The sequence below is a fragment of the Lactuca virosa genome, chromosome 8, assembly GCF_052849685.1.
Source record: "Lactuca virosa cultivar CGN04683 chromosome 8, Lactuca_virosa_CGN04683_v6, whole genome shotgun sequence".
In the NCBI taxonomy this organism is placed as follows: Eukaryota; Viridiplantae; Streptophyta; class Magnoliopsida; order Asterales; family Asteraceae; genus Lactuca; species Lactuca virosa.
Window position 1 is genome coordinate 337,624,477 of NC_136433.1, and position 21,000 is coordinate 337,645,476.

General features: G+C 37.8%; 1 protein-coding gene across 1 annotated transcript; it reads left to right on the plus strand.

Annotated features, from left to right (window-relative positions):
* The first annotated feature begins 3,687 nt into the window (after nucleotides 1–3,687).
* LOC145131817 (ATP-dependent DNA helicase Q-like 2) lies at nucleotides 3,688–7,314 on the plus strand. Its single transcript, XM_079066465.1, has 7 exons — nucleotides 3,688–3,760; nucleotides 5,516–5,582; nucleotides 6,301–6,387; nucleotides 6,517–6,600; nucleotides 6,745–6,952; nucleotides 7,061–7,146; nucleotides 7,239–7,314. The coding sequence occupies exons 1-7, from the start codon at nucleotides 3,688–3,690 to the stop codon at nucleotides 7,312–7,314; spliced, it is 681 nt and encodes a 226-aa protein (XP_078922591.1).
* Nucleotides 7,315–21,000: the final 13,686 nt, after the last annotated feature.

The following is a 21,000-nucleotide window of genomic DNA, read 5'->3' on the forward strand; positions in this document are numbered from 1 at the left end:
CATCCAGTGGAATTGCAGGTTCCTCTTCAGGCTCAACATCAAGCCATCCTCCGACGCCTTGGTTGGGAAAGTACGGGTCTCCGGGGATATGGAATCCAGCCATGTTATCTAAGCGAGAAAAGGGGGTAAAAGAAATAATTAATAGACGTACTAATTAAGATAATTATAGGATGATCCTTACCAGTTACTCCAACATTTGCGTAGTGCATACCAGTCATATGTAACCAAAACAAGATAGACCTTCAAATAAGTGACCCTAACTCTAAGTCCACAACCAAACAAGGAACAGGAAGTAAAGCAAAGATCACAGATTCTAAGTCTATAACACCCTAGTCACATATAACCTTAGCGTATCTACTCAACAACTATTGACATACTAATAAAGACCTTTTTAGTTTGCACATAAGTAATTATAGTAACACAAAATATTCCTATAGTATTTTAAGTTTATGTTCTGTTCTAATGTTTTCATTGTAGTAGTGTTGGTAAGTTTTTAGACTTGCTGCAACGGCACAACCATTCTTAGGCACATGTAATCACTTCTCGGAAAGATATAGTTGATCAGGCTATATCACTCCCAGATCTGATTATATGTCCCCAAGTCTACTTGTGATGTCCAACAATCATAATACTTTTGTTCTGTCCTAGTGACACTGATTTTAGTATGAATGCAGGTATGTATACTTAGGTTAAATATTTTATTATTTAAAAGTATAAACTTTGGTCAGAGTATTTTAATCCCGTTGTGTTTATAGTTGTATATCTTTTATGGGTTGATATACTCAATTCACTATAAATAATGCTCTGACACCAATCTGTCACACCCCAAAACCGGAACGGCGGAAACGTTCGGGGGCGGAGGACGTCATGTACAGTATCAGAACAATGCATAATAGTAAACAAGCAACAACATCATCCATTGCATTAATAGTAATAATTTTAATACAAGTGTGTTCTGTAGTTTATAAGACACCAAAATGAATAATCAAAATAAGGGATGAGTCTTGAAAGTGCTCCATCTTCTCAAAACCTGGTCATCGGTATCTGTCTACTGGCGACCTGAGAATACAAGTTATTTTGAAAGCGTAGATCAGCATTAAAGCTGGTGAGTTCATAAGTATTTTAATGTCATTGTTTGTATAAGTTTGAAGAAAGTGTTTGTAAGTGTTTGATGTAAAAGTATGTAAACTTCCTAGAAAATCCTATATTTTCTACTAAAGTAGTCTTCTACCAAGACTCAACTGTTCTCTATGTTTCTTCTTTTGTAAAAGTGTGAGTTTTCCCAAAGTATGACTATCATTACTAAAATATAGTTTCTCATTACCATTTATGTGAGAAGATCACAATGTGAATGAATTAGGAAAAATAAAGATGTACTGTAGTTTTATCTAGGTAACTACTAATGTACTAACTACCTTTAACTTGTTAGTTAATTAAGGTAAAATGTGATATGATTGTAACCATACTTGATTGACTAGTATAACACGACGTTCGAGACGTCGAAATGATATGACATTCGTCACCCGTAGACCTGCAGGTCCCACTGTAGCTAGCAGCAAGGTGTGGGATGGTCAATCCCGTATAGATCTATACACAAATTCACGCTCTCCCTCCAGGAGACTCTGGGTACAAAACGTGACGCAGCAGTATATTGTCGAGCCATGAAGTAGTATCTCACATTAATGTTATAGTATTCTTGTATTTGTAGTATGTTCTAGTGTAGTATTCTCTCCGTCTAGTATGTAGTATGTTCTCTAGTATGTAGTATGTTCTCTAGTATGTAATATGTAGTATGTATTGATTCTCGTTATAGTATTCTCTATCTGTTTCTCTTTATAGTGAGTATTGTTTCTCGTTATAGTATGTACTGACTCATGTATGAACTGACTCTTAGTATGTTTCGTTGTTCTAGTAATAGTATTAGTGACTTCCTAAACTATACCTATTTTAGTTTACTAAAAATGTTGTTTGTATGAATGAACATGTTTGTACACTTTTGCTACCCAAAGGTATTGAACTGAATGAAGGAATTTTATATCTATATACATTCACATAATATATAACTAAGATTCAAACGACCTTCGGACAAAAAATCGATACCCTAAGTCCACAACCAAATAAGGAACAGGAAGTAAGGCGAGCTATCAGTCCTAAGTCCTTTCAATCCTACTTATATAACTATATCTATATAGATATGCTTTTGATAAAATATAAGTTTAAAAGAGTTTGATAAAGAGTTTTGCATATAAAAGAGTTTGTAAAACGATTTGAAGCAATTTGATTGATAACACAGTTTGAAGTATAAGAATTTCATTGTTTGATAGTTATAAATCACATATGATTGATATAAGAACTATAATGTTTCTACTTGTATTCTCCCCCATAAAAGCATTTAAAATCATTTAAAAGGTAAGTTAAAGGGGTATGAACTCACCTGCAGTGACTAATACGAATGAAAGATCGGTTTGTAGGATGCTAAGTGTCAAGTGAAGACTTGAGCACAACGAATCCTAAGAAGCATATAATGACACATATATGTATATAATTATAGTTTAAACAACTAATTACGCAAAGAAAGACACCCTAGGATATAGGAAACACTTAGATTGAAGTGTTAGAAGTACCAAGGTTTGCATATAATGGGTGTATGGCCACACCTTGGAGTGTACGGCCAGAATGGTATGTTTCATGTGTGTATACAGCCAGAGTGTACGGCCTAAGTGGGTGTGCGGCCGCACACTCATGGTGAAACATGCCATTGGGTGATTTAAAGTCTTATTAAGCATCTAGGAAGTTTGTTTTGACCAATGCTTAGCCTTAATGGAAGTTTGTTACCATTTTGGACCTTAAAAAGGGTGTGTACGGCCACACAAGGAGTTTACGGCCGTACACCCTTTATGATCATGTAAAAATGGTCAAAAGTGTATTCCAAGTCTCTATCTTGCATCCTCTAAGTGTTCTTGATCATGTGCTAGCATAAAACATGAGTTTAAAGCCCAATGGCACTAAACAAAGGGGTGTACGGCCACATGGGATGTGTACGGCCGTACACTCCTTGATGATCATGGTTTGGACGATTTCTAAGGATTATAACTAGTAAGTAACAAGCATAAGGAGTGGTACGTACGATATAGAAGCCTTTAGGGGTGTTTTAGGTCCAAAAACTTAGTAGGTGTTCTTGGTGTTCTTGGAGAACACTTGAAGATCTAACAAAAGGAGTAATTTCATGGATGAAATCATAGATCCTTACTAGATTGTGTAATGAATCAATAAAACAAAGGAAGAAACACTTACAACTTGAAGATCTAGATGAAAATTGGATGATACTTGAGAGAGAAGTTGATTTCTTGGCTTAGGAGTGTGAAAAGAGGTAAATGGAGGCTAAGACTCCCATTTATACATGAGAGTGTACGGTTAGGATGGGTGTACAGCCGTACACCCATGTGTGCGGCCGCACACACCTCATAAAGGGGTGTTTGGCTCAATTGAAAGGTGTTGAACTCAAATACACTCATCCCTAGCCTCATACCTTGGTTATACTAGGCTTTGAACACTCAATTCGACTCTAAACAATGCTAGAAGATAGCAAAAACGAGTCTGGCCTTGATTGATTTGAATAACTGTAAAAGATAGAAATTTCGGGTTGTCACATCGACCACCCCTAATGAACCTCCCCTAGTCAACCAGATGAAGATTGTTGAGGATGTGAAGGGAGCAACCAAGGAAACCCTAAATTCCGACTTCACTCTTCACTCTTCAGGTTGTCAGATCTTCTAATCACTCTTCTACCAAGGTATCGATCTTCAAGAATTCAGTATTAGGTTATTAGCATCTTTTTAATGGAACATAATTAACTTGAATCAAATTTTTATGTCTTTTATCTTTATTTTTTTTCTTTTCCCCAAAATTTTAATTTCATCAGGTTCATCCCTGTAACATCTGGATTCCCAGGTATCATATTTTAAGTATTTACTTCGAGTTTTAGGGAGGGACTCGGCGAGTAGGCGCTCAGACTCGCCGAGTAGGATCGCGAATTCTTGTCTGGATTAATGAGGGACTCGACGAGTCGATGCGTGGACTCGCTGTAAAGTGAAACCCTAAATCTCAGGGCCTGAGCCCTATGTAAAGGCCTTTATGGCCTCCATTTGCGGCTACCAGTCCAGAGAGAGATACCCTAGCGATTGTGAGCGAGTTGTGAGAGAGTTTGAGCCTTTTTGATCATTTTTGGTGTGATTTTGCAAAGGAGAAAGTGTTTCCAGCAAGGGGAGGTCAAGAGGATTGCATTTCAGTGGGTTTTCAGCTTGGATCTTCAAGTTTGAGGTAGCTATTTAATCCTATCCTTCTGTTTTGCTTAAGGGCATTGAATTTAGGGTTTTATATACCCTTTTATGGCTTGTTTAGTTGTGTATAGTGTCCCATTGAGTGCTAAGCTCTAGATCTGGACCTTTTGAGGTCCAGAGAGCCTGAACCATGCTGCTTTTTGTGGTTCTATGGAGGAAATGGACATAGGTTGCCATGTTAGAAGGAATTTCACCAAAATAAGCCTAGAGTGCCTTGCATGTGTATCAAGATTCGACCTTTATGTGTTTATTGGTCATGGGGAAGTCAGATCTATAGATTAGAGAAGCAGATCTAACCTCAGGAGGTCAGATGAGTGTTTTCATGGGAGGAACTCGCCGAGCCCATAAGGGACTCGACGAGTCGAGTCGGGTTGCCCCACGATTCGCGACCTGTGATAACCCGATGAGTGCAGGGTTGACTCAGCGAGTCGAGTGTGGACCAGGGGCAAAGAGAACACTCATGTACTCGTCGAGTCACACGAGTGCACTCGACGAGTCCGGTCAATGTTGACCGTTGACTTTGTTGACTTTTAGGGTTTAGTCATTGTTTGGACTTATGAGCCATTAGGGGGGTAGAATGGTCTTTTACCCTTCTTAGAGAACTTATAGAGAGGGGTTAGCCTAGCCTTTAGAAGTTGTATTAATTAGAGTAATTATTTATGTGATTAGGCGGAGGCTAGTGCAGTATTTCAGAGTTCGAGGTTTACCGAGTTACCCGAGGTGCGTCTTCTCACTATACTTTACCTTGAGTGGTAATTAGAGTTATGTGACAGAGTATCTTGTATGCTATGTATGTGATGTGTTGCACTGCATTTTTTCTATGTGATTTATGATGTGTGTATTCCAGAGTTTACAGAGTTAGGACCGGAAGGTCCACAGAGTTAGGGCCAGAGGGCCCACAGAGTTATAGCCTCGAGTGGCTACTATGTGTTATATGTGGTATTTTGGGGAACTCACTAAGCATTTATGCTTACAGTGTTTTGTGTTATGTGTTTCAGGTACCAGTGAGGATCGTAGGAAGGCGCCGGCATGATCAGTACACACTATTAGAGTTTTATACATTTTGATCTTGGGATGTGTTTTTATGGATTTAAGATGTGATACATTGAGATTTGAGGATATTTGTGAATGAAATTATATTTTTAAAAGTGAAAAATTGTTTTGAAAAATTACAGTGTTACAATCCGTATCTTGTTGGACGTATGCTATGGAAGGAATTAGAGAAATCGCCATCAAGGGAAGGTAAGACTTTCTCTACATCAAACATTCCTACGACCATATACCCTGAAGAAATAGAATTATTATATAAGACATGAATAAAAAATAGGATGTTATAATACAAAAAAAAGTGAAAGTACGTTGCTCTTTCTTGCATTTGGTCCTTACTAGGAGAAGAAGTTCTTAATCAAATTATACAATTTGATGCACATGTTACTTGGTTGAGACTGTTAAAGATACTTACAGAACTGTAAGGTATGTTGCTACATGCTTTCCTTTTTAACAACTATAAATAAATACATAAGGTGTTTGTTTCTTACACCCTTTTCTCATATATATATATATATATATATATATATATATATATATATATATATATATATATATATATATATATATATATATATATGAGAGGTGTTTGTATAAGAAATAATGAAAGTGATAGAATATTTTTTTCCATGTATAGTGTGAGTGTGGAAGGGCAAAGTTCCTTAGATCATGTAGGCCTGATGACCAACCTCCATTACGTTTACCAATAACTAGTGAATTGGGTGGTGGCAGTGAGGACAAGATAAGTACAGCTACGCCGGGCTCAGGGCATGATGGAATGTCACAAGTAGGTATTTTAATAAGAGGAGGATATATCATATAGTTTTACTTTTTGTGTTGCTTATCAATTTATGTACTTTACCTTACGAAAATAAGTGATATGATGATTTGAGCTGTTTTTACCCTAATGCAGCTTCTGGTCAAGGTTGCTTAACATAGGAATATGTCTAGTGGCGGTTGATGAAGCCAACTGTATCTCAGAGTGGGGCCATGATTTTCGGTTGGTTTCTATATATTACTTAATCTTAGATAATTATCATACATTCATGTGTGTGTGTATTGATCTGTTAATAGAAGTGTTCTTCTTGTTTTTATGCCTCCTGTTAGAATTTATTGATATGTTTTACAGGGTGGAATACAAACAATTATACAAGTTGCGAGATGTTTTGGTAGGTGTTCTATTTGTTGGATTGACAGCAACAGCTACAGAAAAGTATGTGTTATGCAAATTGATTTGTCTTTTGGTGTTTAGCTTGCTTTGTTTTGTTATAATTCTATGCTAGTTCTTCTACATATAGATATGTATGAAGCCCTAAATCTATTTTACACCTTCATGGTTACTCTCTTGTGATTCCAGGGTTCGAAATGATATAGTTGGTTCACTTATGTTGAAAGACCCTCATGTTGCCATTGGATCATTTGATAGAAAAAACCTTTATTATGGTATGAAATCTATCAACCGTGGGGCCTCATTTGTTGATAAGCTTGTGGCACAAGTCTCTAAACATGTATCAAATGTTGGATCAACTATTTTATATTGTATAACCATTAAAGATGTCCAAGAGGTCAGCTTTCATTTACTTTTAACCCTCTGCTATCGACTTGCTTTAAATCTTTATTGTTTAGAAGCCATTTTAATTGTTCTTTCTGTTCCATCTGTTTGGATTCCTTAGATTGCCAGATCACTTTGTGAGGCTGGAATAAATGTTAGAATGTATCCTGGCCAAATGGGTCACAAGGCCCGTGAAGAATCACACAAGTTTCCAGTTTTCTTTAACTTGATTGATTATATAAAAATAGTCATATCTAGCTCAATATTCATGTCTTTTTTTTGTACCCTTTTGTTGCTAGATCTTTTATAAGGGATGAACTTCGGGTAATGGTTGCAATTATTACATTTGGAATGGGTATTGATAAGCCAGACTAAGACATGTGATCCACTATATGTGCCCTAAGAGTTTGGAGTCCTATTATCAAGAAAGTGGAAGATGTGGTAGAGATAGGATTGCTTCTGATTGCTGGCTATACTTTTCAAGAGGTGACTTTGGAAAAGCTGATTTCTACTGTGGAGAAGCAAGCTCAGTATGTTTAACTTTCTCAACAAAATAATTTATTATTATTATTTTCTTCATGGATTATGTTAATAAAATTCACCTTGTTTCTAACAGGAAAACCAGAAAAAAGCTATTATGGATCCGTTTATGGCTGCTCAACGATATTGCATGCAGACAACTTGCAGAAGAAAAATTTTTCTTAAGTATTTTGGGGAAATATGTCCATCCATTAATTGTGGTGAGGCAAATTTCCTTTTTTCTCCTTTATATTTCATACAACATAACACACATAGTCACTGGATTATGCTATGAACTTTGTTGTGTAAATGCATCCAGTCTTCCCACTTACAATTAGTTTATTTTTTCCAAAACTTATTCTCTACATAGCAGGGAAGGGTAGTAGTAGTAGTAGTAGTAGGGTATATGTAGAAATATGTAAAACCATTTTTATTTATAAAGCTAAGCCATCTTGCGTTGAATTATTATATATAAATTTTGAAAATGTTGTATGATGCTTATCTCATCTGATAGATTTAAGTTCATGATAAACTTGCTAATAATTATGGGGCAAGAATCTTGAATTTATTCTATATGATTATGATAAAAGGAAGTCTCAAACAAGTGTCATTTTCCTTTTAAGTGAATCTAATGGTTGCATGATTCAAATTTGTAGGTCTTATTGATGTGCATAGTGTCAATCAAAGATGTTGGGATGATATGAAGGTGGTCAACAAGTTCTTGTAGCTCAACTATTATTTGTTGATGGATTTCATCTCTCACATTTGATGTATTATATTTGCCTACTATCGGAACGATTTTTTGTATGACATTAAATTTTGTACAATGGATTGTATTTTTTGTATATGATATTTTATTTTCTTTTATGAGACATTAAATGCAAATTTAATTTGAAAATTATTAAATTTATAAATACTATTTTTTTAAACATTTAAAATTACGATACGCAAAAATGTGTGTGATCTTCATTTATGACATGGCCTTCTTTGACAAGGGCTTTAATGATACGCATTGTGTGTCGTAAATGCGCGTCGTAAGGTTACGACATGCAAATGCGTGTCGTCTTCCTTTATGACATGACCTTCCTTGACACGCATTTGCGTGTCATCTGTACCCTTTTATGACACGCAATGTGTGTCATTAAAGGGTATTTTTCTAGAAGTGATATATATATATATATATATATATATATATATATATATATATATATATATATATATATATATATATATATAACGTGGCAGGTGTTCGGTAAAAAATATGATGCATGAGGAAGATAATAGTGAAATACCGAAAATCTTGGAAGTAAATCAAGTTCGGGATGAACTTTAAGAACCTTAGAGATTGCAATGCAAATATGATACAAAACGACATAGTATGGTAGGGTTAGATACCTAATTTAAAAAAAAAACAAAAGAAAAAACAAACAAACACGGTGATTCAATAGATTACCTTACATAGTTATACAGACGTGCTTTTGTGTGAACGCGTAAACTGTCAACGAAAAGAAGTAAAGAATCACTACTAGTTTAATCGGACTAATACACTCAAATCATTCGATATTTAGGGGGTGATGACGTGATGTTAATCAATTGTTGTGGGTGAGGTGAACTAAAAAAATATGGGAACTAATTAATAAAAAGGTGGAAAACTGGTTAATAAAAAGGTGGAAAACTGGTTAACTGAATCGCTCATTTGGATTACTTAATTGACTAAATAACTTAGTTAATAAATTCGAATCACTTGTACAAGACAAGTGATGTAAATAAAAAAAAAATAAAAAACTGTTTAAAAAAAGAAAAGTGATTAATTGAGAAAAAAAAAGTAGGAACTTAAGTACTAAAGGCGATAGTAATTCACGAAACTAAACCCAAAAGTAATGAATAAAAAGTGAATAAAGGTAGGAAAAAAATCGAACAGTAGTGCCTTGGCGTGTGACAAGTAAGGGGGCTAGACTTGCCAAGCTCATTCATATTTGTGTAAATTAACGTGACTTAATATTATATTAGTTAATATTATATTAGTTATGAAATTTATGTATTAATTAAAAAAAACAGTTAAATAAAAAAGTCAGAACTTGAATTTATAAGAAAATAAGAAAAATAATTATTTATTGTAATGAAAATATTTTTATCTTTTAAATTTAAACAAGTAATTTAAATAAAGAATAAAAACTTTAATTTTGAGAATTTTGAAATTAAAAGGTAAGATTATTAGTGAAATTAATTTCCATTTATTACTATATTTATTGCAATTATTACATTAAAATATTATGTTGAATTTAATAAAATATAAAAACTTATAAAATGACATGTGGAAAAAAAACATTCATTTATTAGAAAAGATTCACATGATAACTATATAATTTAACCAAAAATCGGACCCTATTTTTTTTGGGGTCCTATGCGGTCACACACCCCACACTCCTTTAGGGTCGGTCATATTTATTATCGTTATAATAAATAATACATTTTATAATAATGAAAACTGATTAAGAAGGGTAACAAACTCTTGATTTTATTAACATTTAGTCTCTTTTTTTGTACATCATATATCATCCAATTTGTTGAAGTTGTTCACATATTACGTTTGTCACCGTTTGTTGTAGGTTACAAGGGTAATATGTGAATAATTTCAACAAGTTAAGATAATATATGGTAGATAATATATGTTGTATAAAAATGTAAACAAAATTAAATTTTCTTTTGTGAACCAATAATCGTATGAACATTTGGGAATTTTTTTTCTAACCAATTTTTTTCAAAAGCAACACTACACACCACCCCTATGTCATCGTCTAAGTCAGTCGTACCAATTTGTATACACAAATGTGCATATATGCACGTTTATAGTTTTCACCGTTTTATTGGCTTCAATTTTGGTTTTGATTAGTATTTTCAATGTAAAAAAAAATGTAACATCCCGTTTAAATAGAATAATTAAATAACAAACCCGGAATCCCGAAAAGTGATTTTTATTATTATTATAGCCCAAAATTAAATAATAATTACCGGGGTGTTGGTTTTGGGAAGCCATATAATATAATTTGGGTTGGAGGGAGGGGGTGTCACACCCCCGAACCAGACGGCGGAAACGTCCGGGGGCTCGTGTGACTTTGAATTGAAATATCATCACAATGAATATATGTGAAACATAACATCATCATCACCATGCATTACAATATTACAACTGACATTGTTCACATCAAGTATTATGTTTGAACATTACATGCCAAAAGTTCTAAGTATGATGAAACATAAATATAACAAAACGTCCATTAAATTGATCCACTGAACTGCTTCAACAGTTCCGTGAGAATACAAGTTTATTTAAAAAGGTCAACATAAAAATGTTGGTGAGTTCATAAGCATGTTTGTGAAAATGATTTGGATTATTCGTAAAACCCAGAAAATCCGATATTTTCCGTAAACAGTTTAGCATGTTTGTGTCAGACCTCGTATTAATGCATGTGTGTTATTGTTTATTAGAATGTATAAAGATAATGCAGAAAACGTGAAGAGAATGCCCCCAGACAACCTGATGTTGTCTGTAATAGAGAATGCTGTCGTACCAACCCTCGAGGTTGAGTACCAGTACATGTATGTTCCTGAGTAATCCAAAGAGAAAAGAAAAGAATGGTCTTCCGTAAATTTATAACGTTAATTCCTCTAAATGAGCCGTTACAACCATACTTGATAATGACACTTTCCCCTGTCTTGACATCTGGAAGACGCCGACTTGTTTAAGGTATGGTTTGTCACCCTAGACTGGACTAGTCTAAATGTAGCGAACGGCTCAGGTGTGGGGCATCACCCCTGTATAGATCTATACACAAATTCACGCTCTCCCTCCAAGAGACTCTGGTTATAACTACAGACTACGATCGTACACTCAATAGGTGTCAACCGACAAAACTCACTAGATCCTTAATCGAATTTACGCGAAGAAAAATGTATAAAACTCATTCCAAGTCCAATGAACCATGTAAGTGAGCCACTAGGGCATCGCTAAACATGTGAGTCATTTCAAGACCTAATAGGAGTGAGATTCATATAACATGGGCACGAAATATATGTAAAATGACAACTAAGGCCCATTTCACATGTAAGGTATTTACAGGCCCAAATAGCACGCAAATAGTATCCAAGGTTCGTCGCACATGTTAATGGGTCAATGAGGCCCAACAAACAAATAAATATTATTCAGGACCTATCAATGATATTAATGGGTCTCTAAGGCCCAATATTATACAAATGGCAAAATTAGTCTGTTTGTTATTTTATTGCTAGTATTAGTCAATTTATTTACCAACATAGCATAAAAAACTAACTTTATGTAAAAATGACATTCTTGGCCCAATATGCCAAAAATTTACAATTAAGGCCCAATCTTAATAAAAATAACACTTTTCTCTCCATTTTACTCAAAGCTTGTATTTATAGCTAGTTTTTGGTAAAAATAACATTTCTAACCCATTTTCGTCAAAAATATCATTTTTGGCTTGATTTTTGTGAAAATACACATTTTTATGGTTTTTGACTTTTCTGACCCGGTTGTTGCAAAATTTGTAGAATAATCATCGTAAGTCGAAATTTGGATCCGCAAACTCTGGAAGTTTGGAAAATTTTCTACTTTGTTCATAATTTTTCTCATAGTTTTTAATGGTCTCTAACAAGTGTGAAAAGTCTCACCTTCACAGGCTGGTCCGAAATTATTTCAAATATGATAGGTAGTTTTGTAAAATTCGCCAAAAATTGTAGAAAAATCGTATGAAAACGTGAGGGTAGTGAGGTATAAACCTGAAGTTTTTGCATGTAAAACATTTTTGAAAAATATTATCATTAAGGTGGTCAAAACAGTTCGAGATTGGACCAAAACGTTTCTGTCAAGGGCTGATTTTTTAGTTTAGTTTATAGATCTTTGAACACAACACTCATTTTTGCTATTTTAAGTGTATAAATCCCAGATCTACAAGTTTCCATGTATTATATGTGATAACACATATTTTTCTCAAGGTTTTCATGTAGATCCAAGTGGTAAACTTAATATTCTTAACATATTTTTAGATTTATGAAGTAAATAACACATAACCACCAAATAAATCATGAAAAACACACATATTCATGCATACACACATAGATCTACACAACACAACTTGTATTCTCCCCCAAAACAAAGTAAAAATAAAAAATAGGGGGTATGAACTCACTTTGGGTTGTTGTTCTCGCTTTTTGATGTGAAAATGGAGAGATCTAGGCCCTTAGCAAGCCTTCTTGAGTAGATCTCGAATCTAAGGTGGATCAAAATGGATGGATTCTTGATGAAGCTCTCTTGAAACAAACACACCGACTCACGAATTTTTGAAGAAGAAAGGGAAGTTCTTGAGAGGATTTGTGAGAGTATTTAAAAGTGGAAATGTGTGTGTGTTTGTGTTCTTTGGCCGAGAGAAAGAGTGAGAGATAAGGGTGAGGAGTTTAGTCTTTACTTATTGGTTAATGTGTTAGTTGCCTCAATATTTGTGGGGTAATATGCATGTTTACATGCAAAATAATATGGAGGTGGCACAATTCTAGCCATCCCCACATTTCCTCTCTTTTTCCTTTTTTTTATAGTTGGGCCGAAATTAAGGGAGAAGAGAAGAAAGTAGAAATAGTTTGGGCCATTTTTAGACTTAGTTCGAAATCATGAGGCCCAAAATGAATATTTTTAGGTCTATTAGGCCTTTATGGAGGTTCACGACCCAATGAAACCCAAGGGAGTTGTTTACGGCCCATTAGGGCTGATGAAATCATTTATGGCCCAACATGGCCCATTAGAAGTAGGATGGATTATTCTAGGCCCATATGACCCAAAATACCCTAATATCGTGGATGTAGGTCCACTTAGAGCCCAAATAGGGTTTCTAGGCCCAAAGTGGTCAAGTTGAAAGTTTATTGGTCCATTAGGCCCAATAAGAGCATCCTAGTCCCTAAATACTTGGACCGGGATTTCTAGGGTTTTTCAATCCTTGCGAGATGTTTTGCATCTGGTTTTGAACTTAAATTGAGAATTTGGATTCAAGTAGATGGTTTTGATTGAGCATAGAGCATGATGATCACTTAGAGTACAAGTTTTACAATAGATGATGTTTACATGAGAGTAGAATTTCCTAGCAAAAATGCTAGTTGTGACATCATCCCCCCGTTAGAGGTAATTTCGTCCCGAAATTCTTTCGAAAGATAGGTTCATGAATGAGAGAATAGGTGAGAGTACTTCTGCTTCATCTGGTTTTCGCGTACTCATGAGAATTCCGGTCCACGCTTAGCGTTCCATCGAACTTTCACAATCGGGATGCGGCTCTGCTTCGTATGCTTCACTTCCCTATCCATTATCCCAACTGGTTCTTCGAAGAACAGGAGATTCTCGTTTATTTCAATCTCTTCTAAAGGAATGATAAGGGTTTCATCGGATAAGTGCTTCTTCAGATTCGAGATGTGGAATACGGGGTGTACATTGTTGTGCTCCGCAGGTAGCTGCAGCTTATAAGCTACTGGACCAATTCGAACAAGAATTTCGAATGGCCTAATATAACGTGGTTTATTTTTCCCCGTTTACCAAAACGGATCATTCCTTTCCAGGGAAAGACCTTCAATAGCACTTGATCTCTGACTTGGAATTCTATAGGTTTTCGTCGTTTGACAGCGTAACTCTTTTGTCGGTCAAGCGACGCTTGGAGTCGGGCTTTGATTTGGATTATCTTCTCTGTAGTCTCTCGAATGATTTCTGGTCCTGTAAGGGTGCCATCTGATGACTGCCCTTTTTGCCAGCTGGGTATCACCCACCTCAGCCCGGCAGAGAGGCGATATGCATTTGCGACCATATAAGGCCTCAAAAGGAGCAACCCTTATGTTTGTGTGATAGCTTTTGTTGTATGAAAATTCAATAAAGGGTAAGTGGGTATCCCATGACTTGCCGAAAGCAATCACACAGGCTCAGAGCATGTCTTCGAGTGTTTGAATGGTCCGTTCGCTTTGGCTATCGGTTTGAGGGTGGTAAGCAGTGCTCATGTCTAGCTGTGTTCCCATAGCCTTCTGGAGTGACTGCCAAAATCATGAGGTAAATCTTCTATCCTGATCCGAGATTATAGACACTGGCACTCCATGGAGTCTCACGGTCTCTTTGAGAATCCGTGTTAATCTTTCCATCTTGTGCGATTCTTCTATTGGCAGGAAATGAGCAGATTTGGTTAACCTATCGACGATCACCCAAATAGTGCCCAATCCAACTCTTGTAATAATAAGCTTCGTCTTGTTGACTTCGAGAGTTTTATCCAATCCACGTAATGCTTCCTTTGTGATATTCTCCGGCTTTGATGCCTCCAAAGCCGGTCGTAAGTGTTGATAGTGTGTGTTCTTGTTTCGTGAGCAGACGAGTATGTTATCGATGAAATTAATTAAAGGTTGACTAGGAATGGTTGGGAAGACTCGGTTTATGGGGTCCATGAATATTGTGGGCACATTCGTTAGACCGAAGGGCATCTCAACGAAATCGAAATGGTCGTATCGAGTTCGGAAAGCAGTTTTTGGAATGTCCTTTTCTCAGACTCGGAGTTGATGATAACCGGATCTTAGATCTATTTTGGAGAAGTAACTAGCTCCTTGAAGCTGTTCAAATAGGTCTTCAATCTGAGGGAGTGGGTATCGGTTTTTGATAGTGAGCTTATTCAATTCCCTAAAATTCAATGCACATTCTGAAGGATCCGTCCTTCTTCTTGACAAACAAGACCGGAGCTCCCCAAGGTGAGAAGCTTGGTATGATGAATCCCTTGCTCAACAATTTGCTTAATTGACTAGATAGCTCCTGCATCTCGGCGGGAGCTAACCTGTAGGGTGATTTGGCAATTGATGAGGCTCCTGGTATGAGGTCGATTCGAAATTCAACCTGTCTTTCTGGGGGTATTCCCGGAAGGTCTTCAAGAAATACATCCGACAATTCGCATGCCACTGGGATGTCTTTGATGTTTACTTCTTCCTTGGCTTCATCACCACATGAGCGATGAATGTATAGTTCTTCTTGTGTAGGCACTTCTGTGCCTGGATGCACGAAATGAGACGAAGATTGGCGCTAAGGTTATCGCCATGGATTATTAGGGTTCCGAGATCGGGAAGGTGAAGGCGAACGGCCTTCTCGCGACACATAATATCAGCATGGTGGGGGCTTAACCAATCCATGATGATTATCACATCAAAACTCCTAATATTTACTGGCATCAAATCTAATTCGAATGAATGGTTGTTTAGTGTTAAGTTGCACCCTACATAAATATATTTGGTCGATTCAGTTTTCCCCTTAGCCATCTCCACCGTGAAGGCTTCGTTTAGCCTCTGGGGTTGTTGTTTTAGTAAGTGTTTGGATACATTACTAACAAAGCTTCGCTCAGCTCCACTATTGAATAAGATGTAAGCAAAAGAGTTGTTAACTGGGAACGTACCGGGAACAACCATCGGGTCTTGGACTGCTTCGCCTTGTCCCAAGGTCAGGACCCTTCCTGATCCTCTTGCTCCTTGATTGTTAGCCTTGGATCAATTGTGCCTGAAGTGACCGGTTCCTCCGCACCCATAGCAGGTGTGACTGGCCCCAGCATCGGTGTTGTTGTTACTGTTGTTGCAATTGTTGTTGTTGTTGTTTGGCTGCTGATTCTATTGTGGATAAGTTCTACAGTATCTGGCGGTGTGACTCTTTCGGTTGCATCTATTACAATACGGCTTCTGGCAGGCTACCTTATGATGGAAATTGCACTTGTTGCATTTTGGAAGGCTTCCAGCATATGGTCTCGCTGGTGTTGATGTAGTAGGTGTCATGGTCGCATGGACAGCAACAACATGTTGCTTCTTCGAGGACCCTTGAGTTGGTTGTCCCTTTCTCTTACTTACAGACTTTCATTTCCTACTCTTAAGTTTGGGGTTTGGAGTGCCTTGATAAGCTGTCACTCGTTGGTTTTCGAGGTTGTTACTTCGGCTGGAGTGGTCGACACTATTTCCACCTTTGTTGGTGTTGTTAGCATTGAGTTGTGCCATAGCACCGGTTACAGCAGCTTGGAATGTAGCAAAGTCCATCCGCATGATTGGTTTCTCACGGGCATGCTTGTTATCTTTGTGGGATGACATTTTCTGCTGCACGATGATAAGTAAGATCGTAAGTAACGATGGTCGTTTCTGGTTGTACTCTATAAACTTCGCGTTTCGTCGTATGATTCACAATGTTTCCACCTACATCCCTATGATGTATTTATGGTAGCGGGTAATCGTAGAGTTGGCACGAATATTAAGTCTATCCACAGAGTATATAGGTTGTTTTGGTTTTGATGTCCTTGAGTATCTAGCGGTTTCGGGGTTTTCGGTTGTACATATAAGTGGATTCATGCAATAACACGAAATAAGAAGAATAAATAGTTGTTTCATTAGTGAATACCATCTTAGTACACGAAAGAGAGTCATAACGGATATTAGTGGGGAGAAAAGAAAATGTTGATCCTAATCGTGGCGGAAAGTGTCTGGAGGTGGTGCTGATGAAGTGGATGCACCCCGGAGACGAGCTACTTGTCGCTCGGTATCTCGTAGTCGTACCTCCTAAACTAACTGTCTTGCTTGGGAGTCCCCGATCATTCCTTGTGTTTGTCTCTCAGCTCTTTCCACAGTAACCCGCATTTGGTCCATTTGATTAGGGGTGTCCTGAGCTCAGTTGCCAATGTCTCGGGTGCGCCGGACCATGACTGGGAGGGCCCGGTCGGCTGGTCCTCTATGACTAAGATCGAAGAGACCTCGGTTCATATTGTAGGGTGGTCGTATCCACTGCTGGCGACTCCATCTCCAAATGGCGTGTGCCCATGGGGCATGGGGCCATCGGGGTCCATACGATAAGCCGGTATTCTTGCCATGTATGGAGGATTGATGACCTCGGACTCTGCGTCTGAGTCATCATCGTCATTGCCCTCGAGCTCTTCCTCTTCGAGGTCCACCACTGGCTCGGCGGGTCCATCTGCAAGTTCTATTTCATGTTCATCCTCTGGTTCTTCCTGTTAGGATCGAGACACTTAACACACGACTCTAAACACACACACAGCTCACGAAAAACAAGAACACAAGGATGAACATGAGGGATTTAACGTGGTTCGGTCCTTCTCTGACCTACGTCCACCGGTAACTAGGAATTTACATTTCTTGGTGCTAATCTGCACTCTTTCTGTGTTACACTAGATACAAGTTTTACAAATACAGATGAATCTCTTATATAGAGATGGAAATCAGAAGTAGTCAAAAAACACAACCGGGTCTTCAGCCAACCTTTGAAAAAACTTCACATTCAACAATTGTGGCTTCACAACTTCACATTGTTCCTGCCATTTTTGACCAGCTGTGGCTTCACATTCAACAATCTCCCACTTGAAGCCACGGAACAATCTTCACCTGTGCTTCAACTGTGCATCTGTATTTGATCTTAACTCCTTCCTAGTTACCCTGGCCTTCTCTTCAATTTACCTGTTCTCTGTCTCCACCGGCTCCCACTGAAATGAACTGCCCGATCCTGGAACATCCTGAGAACAAACGACACTCTCCATGTGAAGCAGATAATCTGGAGAGACTTTTACAGATGGAATACTGGTTCTCTTAACCCACTGTGTTCTGGGTATTCTAGCTGAAACAAAGCCTATGCTCCCACTGCTATGAATTCCCTTGACTGGTTTTTCTGAACCGTTCCAAACACGTTCAACCTGAATCTGACCTGTGACTCTGGGTTTGCCATCTGCAAAGCAAACCTTCTTTTGTCCACGAGACCCTATGAACCGGATTTTGTTTTTCTTCTGAACTGGGACGGTTACTCCCTCAGACGGTAAACTGACCATATATAATGAACCCCTCTTATGTCCATGAGCTATCACAAGATTTCCTTTGACAACCTTCCACTGCCCATTCCTGAACTTAACCTCGTGTCCCTGTTCATCCAACTGCCCAACAGAAATCAACTGTTTCTTCAGACTTAGAATTACCCGGACATCCTTCAAAGTCCATGGACCAACTGGAGTCTTCAGATCTAAGTCACCTATGCTCGTTACATCAAGAACCTCATCGTTCGCCAGTCTTACCTTACCAAAATCCCCTTCTTTCAGATTCCGCAGTGCTTCACGGCTGTGGGTAGCGTGAAATGAAGCACCCGAATCCATAACCCAGGAATCCACATTGCTCTCCACACTACAGATCAAAACATCATCATCTGAATGGTCTACTGCAACGTTAACTTCTTTCTTGTCTTTTGGACATTGATTCCTGAAATGTCCAACCTCTTTACAGTTCTAACAAGTCACATCATTTCGAGTCCTCGACTGACTCCTTCTCCTGTTCCCGCTCCCACTACCTCTGTTATTTCTTCTACCTCTGACCGCATTCAATTGTTCACTTGATGATTCCCCGGAATTTCTTCGTCTGACGTCTTCGCCTAGAATTAAATCCCGAATTCCCTCAAAAGTGAGCTCTTTCGATCCTGCGGAACTAGTAACGGCTGTAACTGTTCCGGACCAACTGTCAGGTAATGATGATAACAGTAGTAAAGCTTGAACTTCGTCCTCAAATTTTATTCCCACTGACCCAAGTCTGGATAAAATCGAGTTCAAATTGTTGATGTGTACTGTAACTGAACTTCCTTCCCTCATCCTCGTGTTGACTAGTTCCCGAATCAGGAAGACTTTATTTGCTGCCGACGGCTTCTCGTACATATTAGACAATGCCTCCATGATTCGCTTTGCCGAGGTCTCCTTCAAAATGTTGAAGGCAACATCCTTTGACAAAGTCAGTCTAATAAATGTCTTGGCCTTCTTATCCAAAGTCTCCCAGTTTGCCTGGGTCATCGCCTCTGGTTTTTCACCTAAAACTGCGTCCAAGTCTTTCTGCACGAGCAAATCTTCAATTTGCATCTTCCACCAACCAAAATCTTTCCCATCAAACTTCTCAATCTGAAGCTTATTGCTTTCTGCCATTTTCTGAAAGAACAATGACCTATTTTGCAATTTTCTGGAAATTCAGGGGCCAAATTGCAAATTTTCAAATCTGCTACAGTTTTGCTACAGTGTCTGCTACAGTGTCTGCTGACGTCACCGCTGACGGCGTACTACAGTGTCTGCTGACGTCACCGCTGACGTCGTGCTACAGTGTCGTCTTCTCCGGCAAGTTCAGGCGCTACAGTGTCGTCTTCTCCGGCGGAACTGGTTTTTCTGGTCACTATTCCGGCAAACCTTTGACCGGCGATTTGGACGTCTTCCGGTGGTCAAAAAATTCAGAAAAAAATATTTTCGGAATCTTCGGAACGAGACCTTTCCAACGGTATACACCAAAATCGTTTTTGACGAAAAAAAATTTCGACCAAAAAACTGAAAATCACCTTCTGGAGCTAAAACCTTGCTCTGATACCACTTGTTAGGATCGAGACACTTAACACACGACTCTAAACACACACACACAGCTCACGAAAAACAAGAACACAAGGATGAACATGAGGGATTTAACGTGGTTCGGTCCTTCTCTGACCTACGTCCACCGGTAACTAGGAATTTACATTTCTTGGTGCTAATCTGCACTCTTTCTGTGTTACACTAGATACAAGTTTTACAAATACAGATGAATCTCTTATATAGAGATGGAAATCAGAAGTAGTCAAAAAACACAACCGGGTCTTCAGCCAACCTTTGAAAAAACTTCACATTCAACAATTGTGGCTTCACAGCTTCACATTGTTCCTGCCATTTTTGACCAGCTGTGGCTTCACATTCAACACTTCCTCTGAGTTAAGCCACCCTGCATTCCCCTGACTAGGGGGATAGAGGTCTTCTTGCTAATGATACTCAACCATAGAGTCTACAAGAAAGTGTATAAATACTAGAAACAAATAGCACACCAAATACTCCTATAGTATTTTAATTTTGTTTATGTTTGAGTTCCCTAAAAGCTTTTTGGACACGAGGTAAGTTCCTAGATTCATTTCCCAACATGATCACTCCCAGCCACATGTTGGTCGTATTTTGAATAAATATAGTTGATCATGCTATATTTTTTCCCCATACAACTATATAACTGTCCTGGTTTAATCATGGTGTTCAATTTCCTCCAGAGACTTTTAGTGTTATAGTTTTAATGTACACCTAGGTATGCATTTCATTCAGAGTGTTTTAGTCCCATTGTATTTATAGTTGCATATCCTGTATGATTAGATATGTCAGTTCACTATAAACAATGCTCTGATACCAATCTGTCACACCCCCGAACCAGACGGCGGAAACGTTCGGGGGCTCGTGTGACTTTGAAGTGAAATATCATCACAATGAATATATGTGAAACATAACATCATCATCACCATGCATTACAATATTACAACTGACATTGTTCACATCAAGTATTATGTTTGAATATTACATGCCAAAAGTTCTAAGTATGATGAAACATAAATATAATAAAACGTCCATTAAATTGATCCACCGAACATGCTTCAACGGTTCCCTGAGAATACAAGTTAAT